Source organism: Corythoichthys intestinalis, chromosome 1, assembly GCF_030265065.1.
Source record: "Corythoichthys intestinalis isolate RoL2023-P3 chromosome 1, ASM3026506v1, whole genome shotgun sequence".
NCBI lineage: Eukaryota > Metazoa > Chordata > Actinopteri > Syngnathiformes > Syngnathidae > Corythoichthys > Corythoichthys intestinalis.
Genome location: NC_080395.1, coordinates 68,680,572 through 68,698,918, shown reverse-complemented (window position 1 = coordinate 68,698,918; position 18,347 = coordinate 68,680,572). Strand labels below are relative to the sequence as shown.

Here is an 18,347-nt window from a genome sequence, read left to right as displayed (position 1 = left end):
TTTAGAAGGTGAAAGAATCAGCATGGATTAACTGCACCGAGAAATCAGTTCTTCAGTTAACTCTTCGATATTCTGTTAAAACATTTTCTTTATTTTGACAGATTGAGGCTGGCCAATACTGTACATTTGTAATCTCTTCTGATGGCTCTGTGCGGGCTTGTGGAAAGGGAAGCTATGGCCGATTAGGCCTCGGGGACTCCAACAACCAGTCCACACTTAAAAAGCTGACATTTGAACCCCACCGTGCCATCAAAAAAGTGTCATCATCTAAGGGCTCGGATGGCCACACACTAGCCTTCACTACGGAGGGTGAAGTGTTCAGCTGGGGTGATGGTGATTATGGCAAGCTCGGTCACGGGAACAGCTCAACACAGAAATATCCTAAACTGATCCAAGGACCACTACAAGGAAAGGTAGGCCCTCAGCTAATCAGCTAAATTTAATTTATTAAAAATTCATAATGTGTTTTTCTTTTTATATCAGGTGGTGGTATGTGTATCTGCTGGCTATAGACACAGTGCTGCAGTCAGTGAAGATGGAGAGCTTTATACATGGGGTGAAGGTGATTTTGGAAGATTGGGTAAGTAATTCAGATTAAATGCATATAAAGATAATCTGGCCAGTTTTGAGCTGTGTTCGAACTAGAGCATATATCTTGAGCTCAAACCCAAATGTCAATTATTTACAGTCGGGTCGGGCCGACTCCTCTCTCGCTAACTTTTTCAAATATAAATATATATTATATTTATACTAAAACAATGTATGGATGTTAAACTAAGGAATACTTGTCATAAAATAAATAATTTGGATTAAACGGAGAGGGCGCTGTGCATTCCTGCGCACGTGAACGCTGTGGCCCAGCCCTCTTTTTAATCTTCCCGTCCCACGCTGGCGCCCTCCACGAGTCCGCATCCTGGTATTTCCTTTTCGATATGAAGCAACAAGGAGTGAAAAACAAACTAGAAACGGGGGAATTTAAAAAAAAAAAAAAAAAAAAAAAACATGCACTGCGGTAGGAGTGGGGTATGGAAAGGTTTCAAATTGATTGTTGAAGATGCGATACAGAAACCTGTGTCAGCTTTGCCAAATGTAACGTAATGTAATGTAAACGAGGAGTACCTGACTGCAGTCAACTAATTTCACTTGTAAAACACCAAATTGATGAAAAGGTGTCCTTTTGATGGGTGGGAATGAAAACCTGTACCCATTCTTCCCTTTGTTGGAAAGTTGCCCACTCATGTTCTACTAAGTTCCTGCTTGTCCAAGGAACATTTTCTATTAAGTTTTGTCTTTATCAAGTGAAATGTATGATTGATCGTATTCCGATCTGGTGATTGAATTGACCATTGAAGTGGATTTCTTTGCCTTTAAAACTGGTTGCTTTCTCTGTATGATTTGAGTCGTTCATTTGCACTGTGATGTGCCGGTGTTGTTGTTAAAAGTGTCATTTGTACCTTTATTTGCTCCCTCTTAAAGCGGATATATAATATATACATATATATATATATATATATATATATATATATATATATATATATATATATATATATATTAGGGCTGTCAAACGATTAAAAATTTTAATCGAGTTAATTACAGCTTAAAAATTAATTAATCGTAATTAATCGCAATTAATCGCAATTCAAACCATCTATATAATATGCCATATTTTTCTGTAAATTATTGTTGGAATGGAAAGATAAAACGCAAGATGGATATATATATATTCAGCATGCGGTACTTAAGGACTGTATTTGTTTATTATAACAATAAATCAACAAGATGGCATTAACATTATTAACATTCTGTTAAAGTGATCCATGGATAGAAAGACTTGTAGTTCTTTATGAAAAATGTTAGTACAAGTTATAGAAATTTTATATTAAAACCCCTCTTAATGTTTTCGTTTTAATAAAATTTGTAAAATTTTCAATCAAAAAATAAACTTGTAGCCCGCCATTGTTGATGGCAATAATTACTTACACTATAAAATCAGTCGCACCCAAGCGCCAGCAGAGGGCAGCAAAACTCCGCAAAACACAATTAACAAGTGGGCCTTTCACTCCTGTCATTTAAATCTGTCTAAACTGGGCCAAGTGCGTTAATTGCGTCAATTTTTTTAACGGGATTAATTTAAAAAATTAATTAACTCCCGTTAACGCGATAATTTTGACAGCCCTAATATATATATATATATATATATATATATATATATATATATATATATATATATATTTGGCGCTCAGGTGACTTGAAGCTGCCAATTTGACCAAATTTCAAAATTGTCCTAAAAATTTTGAACAGGAAGGCATTTTAAAAAAATAAATAAAAATAAACAGCGAAACCCTAACTGGAGGTCATGAGAGCATGAGAGAGCATAATTAAAGACACCATGATTTTAACGAGATATTATCGCGTACTTACCTTGTTTCGATTCAAAAACTCAGTGTAGCATGTATCACCGAATGTCAAGACACAGCTGTGAATGGCCACAGCTGGACTTTTTGGGGATTTTATGGGTGAAACACGGGAATATAACGAGGGTGACAAGGGTGATAACAAGATGCAGGAATCGCAAACATCAAGGAGTTGTTGAGATTTTCTTTCACATATTTGCCCCCCCCCCACCCAATTTTTCTTTGTTTGGATCAATTATATATCATCTAAAATATCTGGGAAAATGTGATAGTAACAAAAAAAATACAATAAAGCGACATTTATGAGGTAGATATCCATGAATTATTTACAGACACTATTTTTTTCATTGTGACGTAATTTAAAAAAAAAGTTTAAAATATGTGAGTGACTAATTTTTTTCAAAGTTAGTTTTTAAAAATTAAATTTTAGACATCAATTATTAATTCTTTACTAAAAATGACAGACATTTCGAATAGGCATGTGCCGGTATGAGATTTTCACGGTACGATAACCGTGAGCAAAAATACCGCGGTATCACGGTATTGCAATTATAGCTCCAAAATTTTGAGATGTATGGGTTTAAAAAAAAAAAAAAAAAAAAAAATCCATTGAACACGATTTTTTCAAAACATATTTGCAAATTGGAACATGAATATAATGTGAAAATAAATAAATTAACAAAAAATAACAAATATTATATAAAATTAAAATAAATAGAACCTAGACGATACGCACAGCCACAGCTCAAGTTGCTCAATATTAGAGTAAGAACAAAATAATTGCTATAAAAAGTAAAAACACTTCTAAATAAAATTAAAAATATATACTGTATGACTTTTTTTTGAGGGGGGAAGTAGGGCAGGGCGGTAAACCGAAAATTTACCGTTACCGAAATTCTTAACGATGACCGACGTAATTTTGACCATGTCGGTAAATTCGGTAAATTAATAAAACAAGAAAATATAGTCTTTTCATCCCGCTTTGATTCTGTGTTGTTCGTTCCCCTTTAAGAAAGCAGTCAATGGGCTTACGTAGGGAGTCACGTGATCATCAAGAAGCCAATCAAACAAAAGCCTGGTAAGCTAACGCTAGCAGCTAACGCTACAAGCAAAACGTGAGTGAGTGTGGCTTAAGGGAGGTTCACCAAACTTTCAACCAACATTTAGTAGACTCTTGGTGGCATCCAGACGGGCTTTCACCCGCTGTCCTCCCTTGTTCTCACGATTTCCGGAGATGGTGCTTTCAGTGCTTTCTACTGGTAGCCAGGCTAACGCTAGCTAGCGGCTAACGCTACAAATGAACGTGATGGAGTCGGTTAGCGGCTCTAACTTTGTCGAAACGGCTGAACTTAACGAGTGGATTGGGCACAGACTGCATCTAGCAATTACTATGTGCTTATTTCTGTGTCATTGTTGCTATCATAAAATCTTAAGCGTTTCATTTGAAGAAGATCAATATAGCTTTAATGTGTGTGTCTCTCTGTTTGTTTGGGGGTTCATTTGTGCGTGCATTTATTAAAAAATGCACTGGGGGGGACCCTGAAACCATAATGTAAACACTTGTATTTAATAATTATGTCACAGCAGCCATTAACAATAAGTTGTCTTTTTGAAGTGTACTGTTCAAGCTGCAAGTCATTTGTGTTACAATGACATGTTTGCACAGGCATATTGATTTTGATAGTGTACATACTTGAATTCTTATTGCTTACAATAGATTTTTATAAACAATGTTTAGACTGCATGTACAATTGTTAAATACAGTATATGAAATTGAATGCTGGTAAATAAATCAACAAGAAACAGTTAATCTGTATTTCATGCATTGATTCAGATTTTCAAATTATATAACAGTACGCTTGGGCGAATTTATCGTCATTTATCGTTATCGAGATAAATCTGCTCAATTTATCGTGATACATGTTTAAGGCCATATCGCCCAGCCCTAGGGGGAAGCTCAAGTGAAGTTTCTCCATTTTCAGCCACTATGTCAACTCTAGTCTACATGATGCCATGCCTTTGTGTTAAAAAGAACAAAGAATTCATAAGTTAATAAGTTAGTTAAAAATGTATAAGTTAGTTTTATAAATTAGTTAAAATGTAAATATTGTTGAGGAAAGGTTTCATCAAAAAAAACAAAAAAAAAGTGAGGAGTGAGACCTCTTCTCTCAATTTGCGATCTTTGACGCGATTATTTTCCTTTCCCCCCTGCATTCAAGCTTTTCTCTCACTCAGCGGCTGTGAGACATAAAAGAAGCTGCTCTCGCAGTTTAGCCTAGGCTAACATTCGTCTTTGTAAGTTTTAGTTAGTTTGTATATTGAATTTGAAAGGAAAATGTGTGTTTTGTTTTTGGCGAACTTTTTAATGGAGCTACTGCTATCCTGTTGAACCTAATCACACGTGGAAAAATACAATTGTACAGCGTTTTAAATGTATTTATTTGTATATTTCACCACGATTTGAGAGCTCAATAAATTGAAGAAAAGTACGCCTTGTGTTTGGAGGATTTGTTTTTGGGTTTGCTGGCTGTTTAGTGACACTCACGGCAACAAACGGGAAGGGGTGAGCGGTGCCGCACCAAGCCACTTCGGCTGCATTTTGGCACGTGAAAAATAGCGAATACCGTACTAAGGTATGACGGAAAATTTTAGTGGTTTTGAAACCGCGACGTTTTCACACCACGGTAAACCGTGAAACCGGTAACCGGCACATGTCTAATTTCGAATAATGAATATAATTACTTACCTTCTTTTTATGGCTTTTTTTTTTAAGCAAAAGCGGTTGCGCGACATATGTAAACGGGGATTTCCAGGGTAAAACGGACAAATTAAAAATAGTTCGGGGGGGTTAATGGGCCATGAAACTCCTGTGGCAGCATATAGACATATTGGTCTATCAAACACAACATTTCTTTTGGCTTAAAATACAGCAGTAAAGAGGGGTCCAAGAGCATTCTTATGCTGTTCACCTTATTTGGATGCGAACATCCTAAAATTGGAGCTGAAAGCCTGCAATTAAAGTGCATCTTTACCGGTACTTAAGTTATCCATTGCAGTGGTATTTAGACCCAAAAAGATGAAAATTGTGGTGTTGCTTCAGTATTTATAAACCTGACTGTAGATACATTTGTATGGCATATTAGTGGTTAAATAGAACAATTCTTCAATTCTCCTGCATGAACTGTCATGATGTTTTTTTTTTTTTTTTAACAGGTCATGGTGACAGCAACAGCCGAAACATTCCCACCTTGGTCAAAGACATCAGCAATGTTGGCGAAGTGTCGTGTGGCAGCTCTCATACAATTGCTCTCTCAAAAGATGGCCGTACCGTGTGGTCCTTTGGAGGAGGAGACAATGGTGTGTAAACACGTTTACAAAATTTGTTTTTTAAACAACATTTGAATGAGTTATATACTACAAGGTTAATGCGGGTCATTAAAAAGCATTAAAAGTCAATAAATTGATTTTGTCAAAATTCAGGCATTTAAAATCAAACTAAATATTTGAGGTATTAACAATTATGTAAACTTGACGCTTAATGAAACTTTTTTTTCCCCACGTAATATCGGAAAACTAATAAATTATCGGGTGATCGATAATATCGGCCGATAAAATCATTTTAATTTGATATCTGATATTATTGGGATCTGTTTTTCATTATTGGTTTTGGACAAAATGCATGTTGCCTTCAAAGTGAATGTAGAAGCCTTTGTTCAAGGACAGGTCACTTCCTAGCACAGTAGTTATGTTTATTGACCATTAGATGTCTCTAAACTTAAGCTGCTTGGGATTTGTTATGTGAGCATACCATTTGCATTCATGGTGTTGATAATGAACAGTAACTGACAGAAAAATAACGAATTTAAACTCATTATATACCTCATTCACTTTACTGAAGCTGTGTGCTTTTGTTGTTATTTTGAGCAAAAGAGAAAAAATTGAAGAAATAGACCCTCAAATAACACTATGTCAAACAAGTAACATACCAGTGACCTCGACAGAAATGAAGTGCAGCAGATGCTTCCATTTGTGTTGGGAATGGTAAACATTTAACACAGATACACCACTGAACGTAACCAACTAAAGATTCCTCTTGCATGTTGTCTACATTTTCAGTTTGATTTTCCCTTCTGTATTGGTCAGATTATTTTAATTTCGTATTGGCCTAAACTGGAGAGGTAGAACGGTTGAGCCCATTGCTACACATAGCTGCTGAAGCCAGCGGCACCATTAATGCCACGACACATTGCGACCTAAACAACAATGGCGACTTCCATCGAAATAAAGTTTTTAATATTGTATTGAACAGTGACTTATTTTCAAAGGCTGTATGTTATAGATGAGTTGCTAGCTAAGGCTGCAACTAACGATAATTTTTTTAATATCGATTAATTGAATCGTACATTAAACGATGAATCGATTAATCAAATAATATTTTCAATTAACTTAGCAATATAACAAAGTTGTTTTAGGCATGTTGTAAGTAACAATGAAGATGAAATGGATGACCATTTCCTTAAAAAAAAAAAAAAAACATTTATTACAGGTTCTGTAGCCTACACCTGTACTGATTTAAGTACATAAACTTCCTAAAGTTTTTAGTAAAAGTTCTGAGTGTAAAGCATAAAAAGAATTTCTCAGTACACAAATCACACCAAAGCCTCTTAATTCAAAACAAACAAAAAAAAAAACTGCTGCTGATTGACATTTTTTTCTTGTGGGCAAAGCGCTGATTAAAATTGTGTCAATGAATCATTTATTTTCTTTGAACAAAGTAATTAACAAATCTAATATGAATGAGGCAGACTGTAATGAATATGATTTGTTTATCAAACAGTTGTTCATAAATACAATCCAAATCCACTTCAAAGGACACTCGGTTGTATGACAATTTCCAGTTTAAATGGGAGTTTGTATTGAAAGGAGACTCTAAACTATTATATTAATTGGGTTACGTGTGTGGTTTCTTTATAAAATATGAGACAACTTTACGATCTAACAATAACTTAAGTGCTCATATGCTTCTCCGAAACACTACAAATGGACGCATAAGGCACTGATTAGCATAATTACTAACTAGCTTAGCGCTCCGTGCTAAGTAGTAATGTCTCATTAGCATAGAATACAAACAATACAATTGGCTTCATTGGACACACGGGATCTAACAACACAAAGACAATCTAACTCTTGACAATTCGTAATATTGATTCAGCAACTAAACCTGAGTGTAACAGTGATCTGTCTCTCACTTAGTCTCATCACTGGCACATACATGGAGCCTCATATTACACACAAACAAGGACCCAAACAGACTGCTTGTAGCTGCCGGCAAAAATCGATTATCAAATTAATTGGTAACTAATTTATTAAGCGATTTTAAGTGATTCTTTTGATTGGTTGTTGCAGCCTTATTGCTAACATTAAAGAAATAGAACCAACATGTCACTTTAGTCTGACTTCCCTTTAATCTGGGGTCTCAAACCAGTACCACAAAGGTGCGCAGTGGTTGCAGCTTTCTTTCCAACTGAATAAGAGGACACCTTTTCACCAATCTGGTGTCTTGCAAGTATAATCAGTTGATTGCAGTCAGGTGCTGCTTGTTTCAGCAAACTTCATTGGTTTGTTTATTTATTTAATAGGGACAGTGCACATTGATGAACATCTAAAATATGGAAATATGCCATATTGTGGCAAAAATGCTAATTTAGACCAGCAGACCCTAGGCATGTAACACAAAGACACAAAAAGACAAAAAAAAACAGCAAAAGATTACAATAACAGTCCAGTACAATATGTTACTAATAATTTAAAAGTCAGTGATTGCAGGACTGGTTTACTTTCAGCCACTGCTTGAGCTGGGTTTTGAAGGTTCGTATTGTGGGACACTCCCTGATTGCGATTGGTAAACTTTATTAGATTTTATTGGCCTTTATAGAGAGAGAACTGTGACCGAAGGCAGTTTTTTTGATTGGGACCTCACAGTCACCTCTACTCTGGTCCTAAGACTGCTGTTTTTTTTTTTTTTTTTTTTAAAAGTCCAACATAGGAAGTGGGGCAAGGCCATGTAATACCTTGTACATTAGACAAGCCGTTTGGAATTTTTTTTTTTTAATTCTCAATAAATAGTACAATTAAACTAAACTGTCTGTGCTGGATCTGTTGCAATGAAAACCAACTGTGGGCCATATTAGAATCAGTTTAAGACCCTGACCTTTAATAGTTTCACATATAAATCTCTCCAGAGTATAAGTCGCACCTCCAGGCAAACTGTGTGTGTGTTTGAGGGCTGCGACTTATCATCCGGAAAAATATGGTGTATTGTTTGAAGTTGATTCTCACCAACAGCTTTGTGGCTGATAAATCTTATGTTCACTCTGTATGTATTTTCTAAAACGCAAAAACAACACTGTTTTTTGACAGGAAAACTTGGTCATGGTGATACTAATCGAGTTTACAAACCCAAAGTGGTGGAAGCTCTACAAGGCATGTTCATCAGGAAAGTGTGCGCTGGCAGTCAATCGTCTCTTGCCTTAACTTCAACTGGACAGGTAATGTGGTGATACAGGGCTGTGAAAAAGTGGTTTTCCTTTTCTTCCTTTTGAGGAAAAGCGGCATGGAAAATGAAAATGAATTATTTTTTTGCACAGTTTACACTAGGTTTTTCTTATGAAAGAAAATGGCTAATCTGAGCCAGAAAATTTGATTATTTTGGCACATCTTAAAGTTATGATCTGGCCTTAAAATATATACAGGGTGTCCATAAAGTCTCTTTACCCTTTCAAAAATTTCAATCCCACTTAAAATGGCTAAAATCACACACATGTGTACAAGATTAGAACATCATTACCCAGTGTTTTGAAGGAGGCTTGCCTTATTTACACCTCACATTTAGTTTGATGTGCCCCTGACTGTTGAAGTGAGAGAAAACACCATGGTGAGACAAAGGAGCTATCTGAGGCCTTCCGAAAGAATATTGTAGACACTTGTGAGTCTGGTAAGGGATTCCAAAAGATCTCAAAAGAATATAAAATCAGCCATTCCCCAGCCCCTTGAAAATAGTCTACAAGTGGAGGACTTTCAAAACAACTGCAAACATGCCCAAGTCTGGCCGTCCAAGCAAGTTCACTCCGAGATCAGACCGCAATATGCTAAAAGTCTCCAAAAACCTTAAAATGTTGTCACGGGACTGTCAGCAGGCTCTTGCTACTGTTGATGTGAAAGTGCATGCCTCTACAATCAGAAAGAGACTTCACAAGTTTAACCTTCATGGGAGCTGTGCAATGAGGAAACCTTTGCTCTCCAAGAAGAACATGAAAGCCAGACTGAAGTTTGCCAGAGTAAATGTAGACAAAGACCAGGACTTCTGGAATAATGTTCTTTGGAGAGATGAATAAGATTAATAAAGAACTGAATATATCATGGGGTGTCCTAATTTTTTCACATGACTGTAAATGTATGTATTATAAATCATCAGCCAATGTTCCTTCTTGTTTACCTAATTTTAGGTGTATGCTTGGGGCTGCGGCGCTTGCCTGGGTTGTGGATCTTCTGAGGCGACAGCACTCAGACCTAAGCTGATCGAGGAGCTGGCTACAACCAGGGTTGTGGACATCTCAATAGGGGACAGCCACTGTTTGGCCCTGTCGCATGGTATTCTTTCACTGTTGAATTTTGACTGCCACTATTTGAAACTGTGTGTCAGTTGTAACCTTCGATATTTTACCATCTGAATGACAATCAGAATCTGTTTTGACTCCTCTGTGATGAATCTTGTTCGTCACTGGCTAAATCTTTAAGTTTTACCACTGCACGACTTCTAGTGAAAAGGGTGGTTTTTTTGACACAGTATGAGTTCTTATTTGTGAAACCTTTTTTTCCCCAACATAAGTCAAAGACCACATTATGATAATACTCTCTTTTGAAAATGATGTAATTAACGCAGTGTATTACTTGACCCGTGAAATTAAACTTTGTTACGGCTCTTCATCCCATCTAACGTCCACAGACAATGAAGTGTTTGCATGGGGAAACAACTCCATGGGCCAGTGTGGGCAGGGAAACTCCACTGGACCAATTACAAAGCCGAGAAAAATAGTAGGCTTGGATGGAGTGACTGTACAGCAGATATCAGCTGGAACTTCTCATAGTCTGGCCTGGACAGCCCTTCCCAGAGACAGGTCAGTTATCAATTTATGGATGCATTTGGAATATTCTTAGTGCTGGTTAGCAGAATTCCAAAGTACTGCATTTCTTTATTGCACTGCTATAACATATGCTTAAGCTCATGACCTGTCAGTATGTGGTTGGTCCTCTTTTCGGTTTCTTTTGCATTGATGGACCTTCTCCACTTGGATATAAACATATTTTATTTTTTTGCATTTTAGGCAAGTGGTAGCCTGGCACAGACCTTATTGTGTTGACCTTGAGGAAAGCACCTTCTCCCATTTGCGCTGCTTCCTTGACCGCTATTGCGATGGTATCAACAGTGAAGTTCCTCCTCTCCCCTTCCCTTCATCGAGGTAATAATGACTAACTAACTAATGACAGTACTTTTGTGATTTTCTAGACCTTGTATTCACCTTAGATCTCAACATGTTTTTACTGTTGGATCTTAAGTCTATCTGTTTGAGTGTACCGTGAACACGTTTTATTTTTGAGCATGTCTTAGGTTTTTTCTTATTACTTTCATGTAGTTGATGTACAATGACTTATAGGTCCTATTATAAATAATAGTAAAGTGACAGATGCTCGCATATATGTTAAATTTGAAAAATAATGTGTTTTCAGGGAGCATCATAACTTTCTTAAGCTGTGCCTTCGGCTTTTATCCAATCATCTGGCTCTTGCGCTTGCCGGGGGAGTAGCTACGAGTATCTTAGGTCGGCAAGCCAGACCTCTGAGAAATCTGCTCTTCAGACTGATGGACTCTTCTGTGCCAGATGAGATTCAGGAGGTGAAACAAGATCAAAACATGACACATACATAACAAAAATAGAAAAACAAAAAAAGTGTCTCGGGTGAAGGATTGCTCAAAACTTTGCAATTTGTGACCTAGTGGAATTGAAAGGAAAACTGCCTGTGCGGACAGGGTTGTTCATGGTCATGGCCTTGGGCCCTGTCTGATGGGCTTGACGGGCCGGAGGCCGTAGTTTGGGGGACCCCAGGTTTAAGCAATATATCAGTTGTCCCCCCAACCACCGAGCTGGGGACTGGTACCGGTCCGTGGTGCATATGCTAGCGGCCCCAGTGGCGTGGGAAGTGGGGTACTGAGGTTGCTGCAGTACCTGGTGGCGTTGGGGAGGGAAAAAAAGCGTTTTGTTAGATTTATTTATTTTTGGTAAAAATAAATCAATTAATAAAACATTGAAACAATAGCTTATTTAACTTAAGGGATTAAATATACAGTATGTTGAAATTTTTTTGTTGTTAATTACATGGTCACCCCCTGATAGCTTGCTTGCTACCAGGTCACGTTGGATAAGGCACAGTTGGAACGGCATAGTTACCTGTTAACAGAGGAAGCAAAAACGAATTAGCGATTTTTTTCTTTAAAAAAACAGCAAAATTTCAAATAACTTACATTGTAGCTATATTATTGTCTGGTGTTGCTGTTGAGCTGCCGCCTTGCAGAGTGCTGTTAGCTATTCGTGTGAGTGTTGTGAAAAGTGGGTGTTAAACCGAGGCTTATTGGACCTTTTAGTTTTCAGATATGTTAGTGTAGCATTGCGCCATCTACCAGCAGGGATTTGCATTATAATACACGGGTGGTTTTATTTCCAATACAAAAACCCCAACACACACTGTAGGTGAAATGGAATGCTGTCGTTGTAGTAGTTTAGTAGTAGTACGTAAACTATCCACCGTGTGTGTATTGCCATTCTGCACACCTTGGATGGAGAAAAAGCGCAAGCATGACAAATTTGCACCGGAACGGCTGTTTTTGGATGGAGAAAAAGAAAATAAGATCCTCAGCACCTCCTGCTGTGAGTGACTTCTAGCGCCCCTGACCAGGCCGCACAGAAATAATAAATAATTCATTAATGACCGCATTCTGGCCACTGCTTCTTGACACACCAATCTGCCTGCCTACTCTATTGACAAGTCAGAGTAGAAATATGTGGATGCCCTCTAGTGGTGGCCGCCATTACTGGCGTGTTTCCACACATCAGTAGCAGCCCAGTATCAGTAAATGTAAACAGTCACGTTAGTTGCCTGCTGCTGGCTGTGTACTGCAGACGGCACACCTCAGCAATGGCGGATAGGGTACTTCCGGTCGTTTTGCTTGGATTGTCAGTAGATATAATTAAGAGTGTGTATTGTCTCATATCTGAAGATACAATTCGTATCTCGATTGACAGGTCACGATTCAATTCGACCCCGATAATACACTTAAAGAAGATTATTGAGATATTTTTATATTACTTTAGAAAAAACAAAATGAACATAAAAATACATTTATATCAATTTATTCCTGAAAACTCGTCCAGCACTCAAAAATGTTTTTGTTTTATGTTTAAACAACGTATGGCTTTCATTAAAACATTTTCTCGTATTTTTTTGTGCAAACTGCTTTAGTCCAAACCTGCTTAAATGCAGGATTCTAAATACTCCATGCCTCTGGTTTTGCAGTAAAGCCAAAATGAGCCCAAATTTCAGACTTATAAAATGACTAATCAGAGCAAAATGACCAGAAGTACCCCGTTGGCGGTTGCCCACTGCACACAGCCAACAGCAGCTAATGTTACTGTTCACATTGACTGACGCTGGGCTATTATAGACCCCAATCACCAACGTCACACAATCACTTGATCGCTGTGTTGTGCCGCCATATTGTCCGTCATTGTGTGTCCGTGTTGTCAATGATCGTAGTTTCTAAAGGTGGATTCACTTGCAAATTATGGAAGCCTCGGTGCTTTCAGATGCTGTAAACTCAATAGGATGAGTTGCATAAAAGCATTATTTGTAAAAGCTTTGGTCAATCCAGTCACCAGATCCATATTTGATGCCCAGATCGATGTTTCCTCCCGTCCGGTCCCGCCCTATGCAAAAACATCCAGTCATACTCCAGTTGATGTTACGATGAGGCGTCGGGTACCCAAAATCGGCACCGGCCTGAATATAAACCGACATTTGGGCAGCTGAGCGTCACTATCGTCACGATTGTAAAATGAAACTTGATCGGCGGTTCGACAACGGGCCGCTGTGTGCCGAAAAATAGCCGCCCCGCGTGAAATGTCCACCCTGACGGGAGCGCTTATTTATAACGCTTTATTGAAGTTGTTTTGAAACAATTCTGATACTGCTTATGATCAATCACAGTATCAATGCAAATGAATAGTAGCGAGGTTTATACTCAATCACCAGGCTACAATGGGTTAACTGGTCTGTTATATCCACTCAGACAAGTATTCTTTGAGTAGACACTGCTTATAATCAAATACAGTATCACAATGGGTAGTAGACACTGCTTATAATCAATTACAGTATCACAATTGTTAAGCCTATCACAGTTAATAATCAATTACTGTAATAATATGGCCTATATAGGATCGTGGAGAATCGGCAACTTACATGGACAACAAACAATAACACTTCACTGCGTTAAACAAGCGGCACATTTTATTTAACCCACAGTATAAAGTGTACAAGCAAACAAGCAACAAATGTATTTCAGCTCATAGATTACATGCAATAACATAAATCTCATTACCGTGTGCTGGAAGGACGGAGAGCCGGGCGTCCTCAGTAATGCGAGCAAAGAAATACCAAGGCTGGGCGACGGCGCGTAATCCCACAGCGGACTCTAACCCTACCTGCCCCCGTCGCTTCTTTATAACAAGTTTCGCGCCTCGTAACTTCCCCTCCCGTTCGAGTTTCACACACGGCGAGAATAATTGGCCTCCCTTAGAAGTTTCGTATGGCCGTTAGCCTTTTGGGAATCCTTACTCCCTTCTTTTGATTTAGTGGTCAGGCCGTACCTGGGGATCCTTACTCCTTCGTTTGACCTAGTGGTACCTCGGGGCTTTTGACTTAGTGGTCCCTCGGGGCCTTTGACTTAGTGGTCAGGCTGCCCTTAAGGTTAAGAACAACACATTCCCTTTGAGATACATTAAGGTACACTATTTTGCGAAGTCAGCTTGATGGGTTGAAAACAACACATTCCAATATTCCCCTTCATTCCACTCCTGGTGCTTTCAACCACATCAAGCAGAGTCCGGATTAATTCATTAGGCCTTGTGCAAACTCTCCCCAATTATCGTACACCCATAGTACAACTCCCTCATATAATTCTCGCCTGGTTTGCATTTCCCCTAAGTTCCGTTCCCTATGGGTCCCATAGTTCATTATTATTTCCATGAGATGTCTGCCTCTGTCTCTCTCGGCATCAATCCTCACAGAACAGCGGCAATGTTCTGCTTCAATGGTTATCCTCATGACAATTTTAGTTTATTAGCATAGACAAATGAATAATGGTCGGTTACTATTTCATACACAGTGGCTATAAGCATATTTACACGGTCAGGGTGGCGCTTTATACGGCGATAAAAGAATCCACCCCTCATATCTTGGTAGTCCAAGATAGGCCCCCCTTCTTCAGTAAATATAATTGCTACACATGCATCTACCCCGTCCAAGTTTATTTTTTCTACTCGTACCCTCATAATTCTAACTGATGATATATTTTCCGGGCAACCTGGTTCTCTAGACGTTTAACATAGCAACAAATTCCAATATTACATAGCGTAGTTAAAGCAATAGCGATTAAGACTAAAATCATTGGTGGAAGCAGCGTTACCCTAGCAGTTTGTGATAATCCTGTAAATATGTCCCACCAATGATGAGCAGATTGTTGCTGAATAATTTTAGCAGCATGCAAAATTTCTCCTTTAGCCATTAATGTTGATACCATCAGCTGGGAAACATTGGACGCATGTGAGTTAATCAATTTCTTTATCTCAGTGGATTGTTCCAATGCGCATTTGAAACGCTCCAAAGAGATTTGCCATGGTGTATGTAACACTTCCCATTGCACAGCCGTAAACCGGCTAGCAACTGTGTAATTTGTCAACCAATACGTCCCGTTTCCCCACTGAAAGAAACGAACATTACATAGGCATCCTACAAATGGAACCGTTGGCAACATGGAGTGATTTTGGGCAGTGGCCACACAAAGGGTATGTGGTCCCACCTGCCACAAAATGTCCATACTCGGTTCCCTTGACCAATCGCATAAGGCGAAGTCTACTTTTGTTAAGCAAGGATTAACAAATTCGTGATGCAATTTACAAGCTAGTCCTTTATCTGTGTTCTCGCAAAGATCGGTATTAAAGGTTTGGTTCGTTCCCGAATTAAACCATTCACCTTCTACATGCAAAAACCAATAGCCTAGTTCAGTTATTACGGGTAATACCTGGAATTTACATACGGTAACGTTTGAGGTTACTGTGTATTGTGTCCAATATCCCCTACATTCGGTCGCATTACAAACCGTATATTCCGAGTGTAACTGTAACCATTACTCCGAAGATATATTCCAACTCGTACGCCACTCCTGATAATTTCCCGTAGTCATTGTTCATCCTTCTGCGCCTGTGCATGTAGGTATTGTATGCTACATGTGGTCCAGTTTAGCTGTTTAGTTACATTAGTTAACACTTCACTAGTGGCGTTCCACATGTTTGATTCCCATTTAAAGACATTTTTGCCACAGTTTAGCATTTTCTTTTTGTCCCACTATTGAATTAGGAAGCCACATTCCTACTTTTAGTAAGGCATCATGAGTTCCCTGTCCGGTTCCAGCTAATTTATATCGCGTTACCTCATTATCAATGGTATTGGATACCCCCAATAACGTTCCCGTTCCCCCTAACAACGTGTCATACCACTCTCTCTTCCTCCGAGCACACGATGGCAGTGAATCTCCGTGTGCGTTTTCTTCAATCTGGGGACAAAGGGGGCAAACAAGGGGGCAAAGGGACGAGAAGGGGGATCCAAAGGAACAGGAGCAATTCAACCGATCCCTCGAACTTCCGTGCTGTTCGAGATCCATAGGTCAGACGTGACCTCGGTCATGTGACACGTTTTGTTGTCGAGATGCCACAGACCGACCGACAGGTGTTTCAGACGTGACCGTGATGACGCATCCTGCAGCCACCATGGGAGCCCTGCGAACCCTTTCTGTATTGTTGACTCCGGGGGTGCGGGGGGGGGTCCAGAGGAGCAGGGACGACCTTCCTTGGACACCGGACTCCCCGAGCGTCCTCCACCATGCAGAGCCGCAGCGATCTCCCAGTAGATGTCCCAATAAACCGCCTCCACATCACATTATCAATTGTCAGGCTGGAAGAAGCAGAAGAGATTTCAAACGCTTCGGACCAGACACATTTTTGTATCAATTTTTCCCGTCAGATTTCACAATAAACGGTTCTGAAGTCAAATTGTATATTACAATCCCCAATTCACCTTGATAATCAGCATCAATAACCCCCAGCAAGTAAAGTTACCCCTTTAAGTGACAATCCAGATCTAGGTAAACCCGGAGTAGCTCGAACAGGTACTCGGCGGTTTCTGCAATTTTATAAGTTGTCCTGTATGTCTTCCACTCACATTCCCTGGCTAAATGTACCCTTTGATTGCACAAAAAGCACCTTCTTTCTAACATCGCAAAGTCAAAATCGTTATAATTATTTCCACTTGGCGAAGCGCGAATATTCACTTCTCTCTCCAAATTGTTCACTTCCGTCTTTTGTAATTTACTGTAATTACATACATTATAAATTTTGCCGTTTTGATATCATCAAGTTTCAAGTCAATTCCCCTCTGACGTGCCCACTGCAGAGTCCCCTGAATTCCCCAATGTCCTGCTTTGACATGGGCCCATCTAGCTAACCCGGGACTTGACTCCCTTTCAATTGCCATTACTTTTACCATTTGATCAACAGTTTGATTGTGTAATGCCTCAGCATCTGTCCGATTCGTGTGCGCGTCTACATGCAAGATAGTAACGGGTACTTCGTGCGTTTTTTCCCATATCGGCTCCCACAACTCTTTTCCCCACACTTCCTTGTTATGAATTTTCCACTTGGTCGCATGCCACGTTGGCATCCAGGTGAGTAACCCCTGTACTACCGACCAAGAATCGGAGTACACGTGCACGCCCATGGGCCCACTCTGCATGATGACCATATGTGTTGCCTTTAACTCCGCCCATTGACTACTTTTCCCTTCTCCCACTTCCTCTAGCAATTGCCCAGCTTGGGGATTAAAGGCCCCGGCTTTCCACTTTCGCTTTCCCCCTGAATACTGACAAGAGCCGTCAGTGAACCATCCCATTTTTGCCCTAGTTTAACAGGTGATTCTGTTAGTGGTTTTACTTCGAAGGGCAATTCATCTTCCTCAGTCACTTCCGCAATCTGTTCGTGCAACATAGACACTCCCTTCAAACCTGGTTTTACCCGCTCCGATAAATACCATTTCCATTTAATGATACTGGCTTCCTGCGCAGTTCCTATGCGATGAGTTGTGGGATTACTCATTACAAAATTGGCCACTATTCCACGTGACGACAAAATCTAGAATTGTCTATTAGCCACTGACATCACAGCCGAACAAAGACAGCCAAATTCCATCAGCATGCGATCCAAAAGCCGTAAGCCTAGACAATATTTCGTATCTTACAAAATTCCTTAAAAAAAAAAAAAATTTTCAAATTCAAATTACCAATAAAGCAACTCATGACAGTAAGTGTACATTATTAACCCTTAAGTTGCCAATACCACACCTCAACTGTTACAGCCGCATCAAGGTGAATAATCACTTTATCACTGTTCCCATTAACATAATTTGTCAACACTATCAATAATCCTTGTTGTTTTGAACTTCTGGGCGGGAACTGGAATACCGTCATCTGTTGATCAGGCAGATGCTGGCATG

At 39.2% G+C, this 18,347-nt stretch overlaps 1 protein-coding gene across 9 annotated transcripts in view; it reads left to right on the top strand.

Annotated features, from left to right (window-relative positions):
- The window catches only part of herc1 (HECT and RLD domain containing E3 ubiquitin protein ligase family member 1), a 213,087-nt gene that overhangs the window by 30,397 nt on the left and 164,343 nt on the right, over window positions 1-18,347 (top strand). For all 9 annotated transcript variants that reach the window (XM_057837769.1, XM_057837760.1, XM_057837822.1 and 6 more), the window contains exons 5-12: window positions 102-413; window positions 484-580; window positions 5,628-5,771; window positions 8,835-8,962; window positions 9,920-10,064; window positions 10,420-10,591; window positions 10,799-10,933; window positions 11,202-11,367. In XM_057837769.1, the coding sequence (XP_057693752.1) occupies window positions 102-413; window positions 484-580; window positions 5,628-5,771; window positions 8,835-8,962; window positions 9,920-10,064; window positions 10,420-10,591; window positions 10,799-10,933; window positions 11,202-11,367 (1,299 nt within the window). The remainder of the gene's footprint in view (window positions 1-101; window positions 414-483; window positions 581-5,627; window positions 5,772-8,834; window positions 8,963-9,919; window positions 10,065-10,419; window positions 10,592-10,798; window positions 10,934-11,201; window positions 11,368-18,347) is intronic.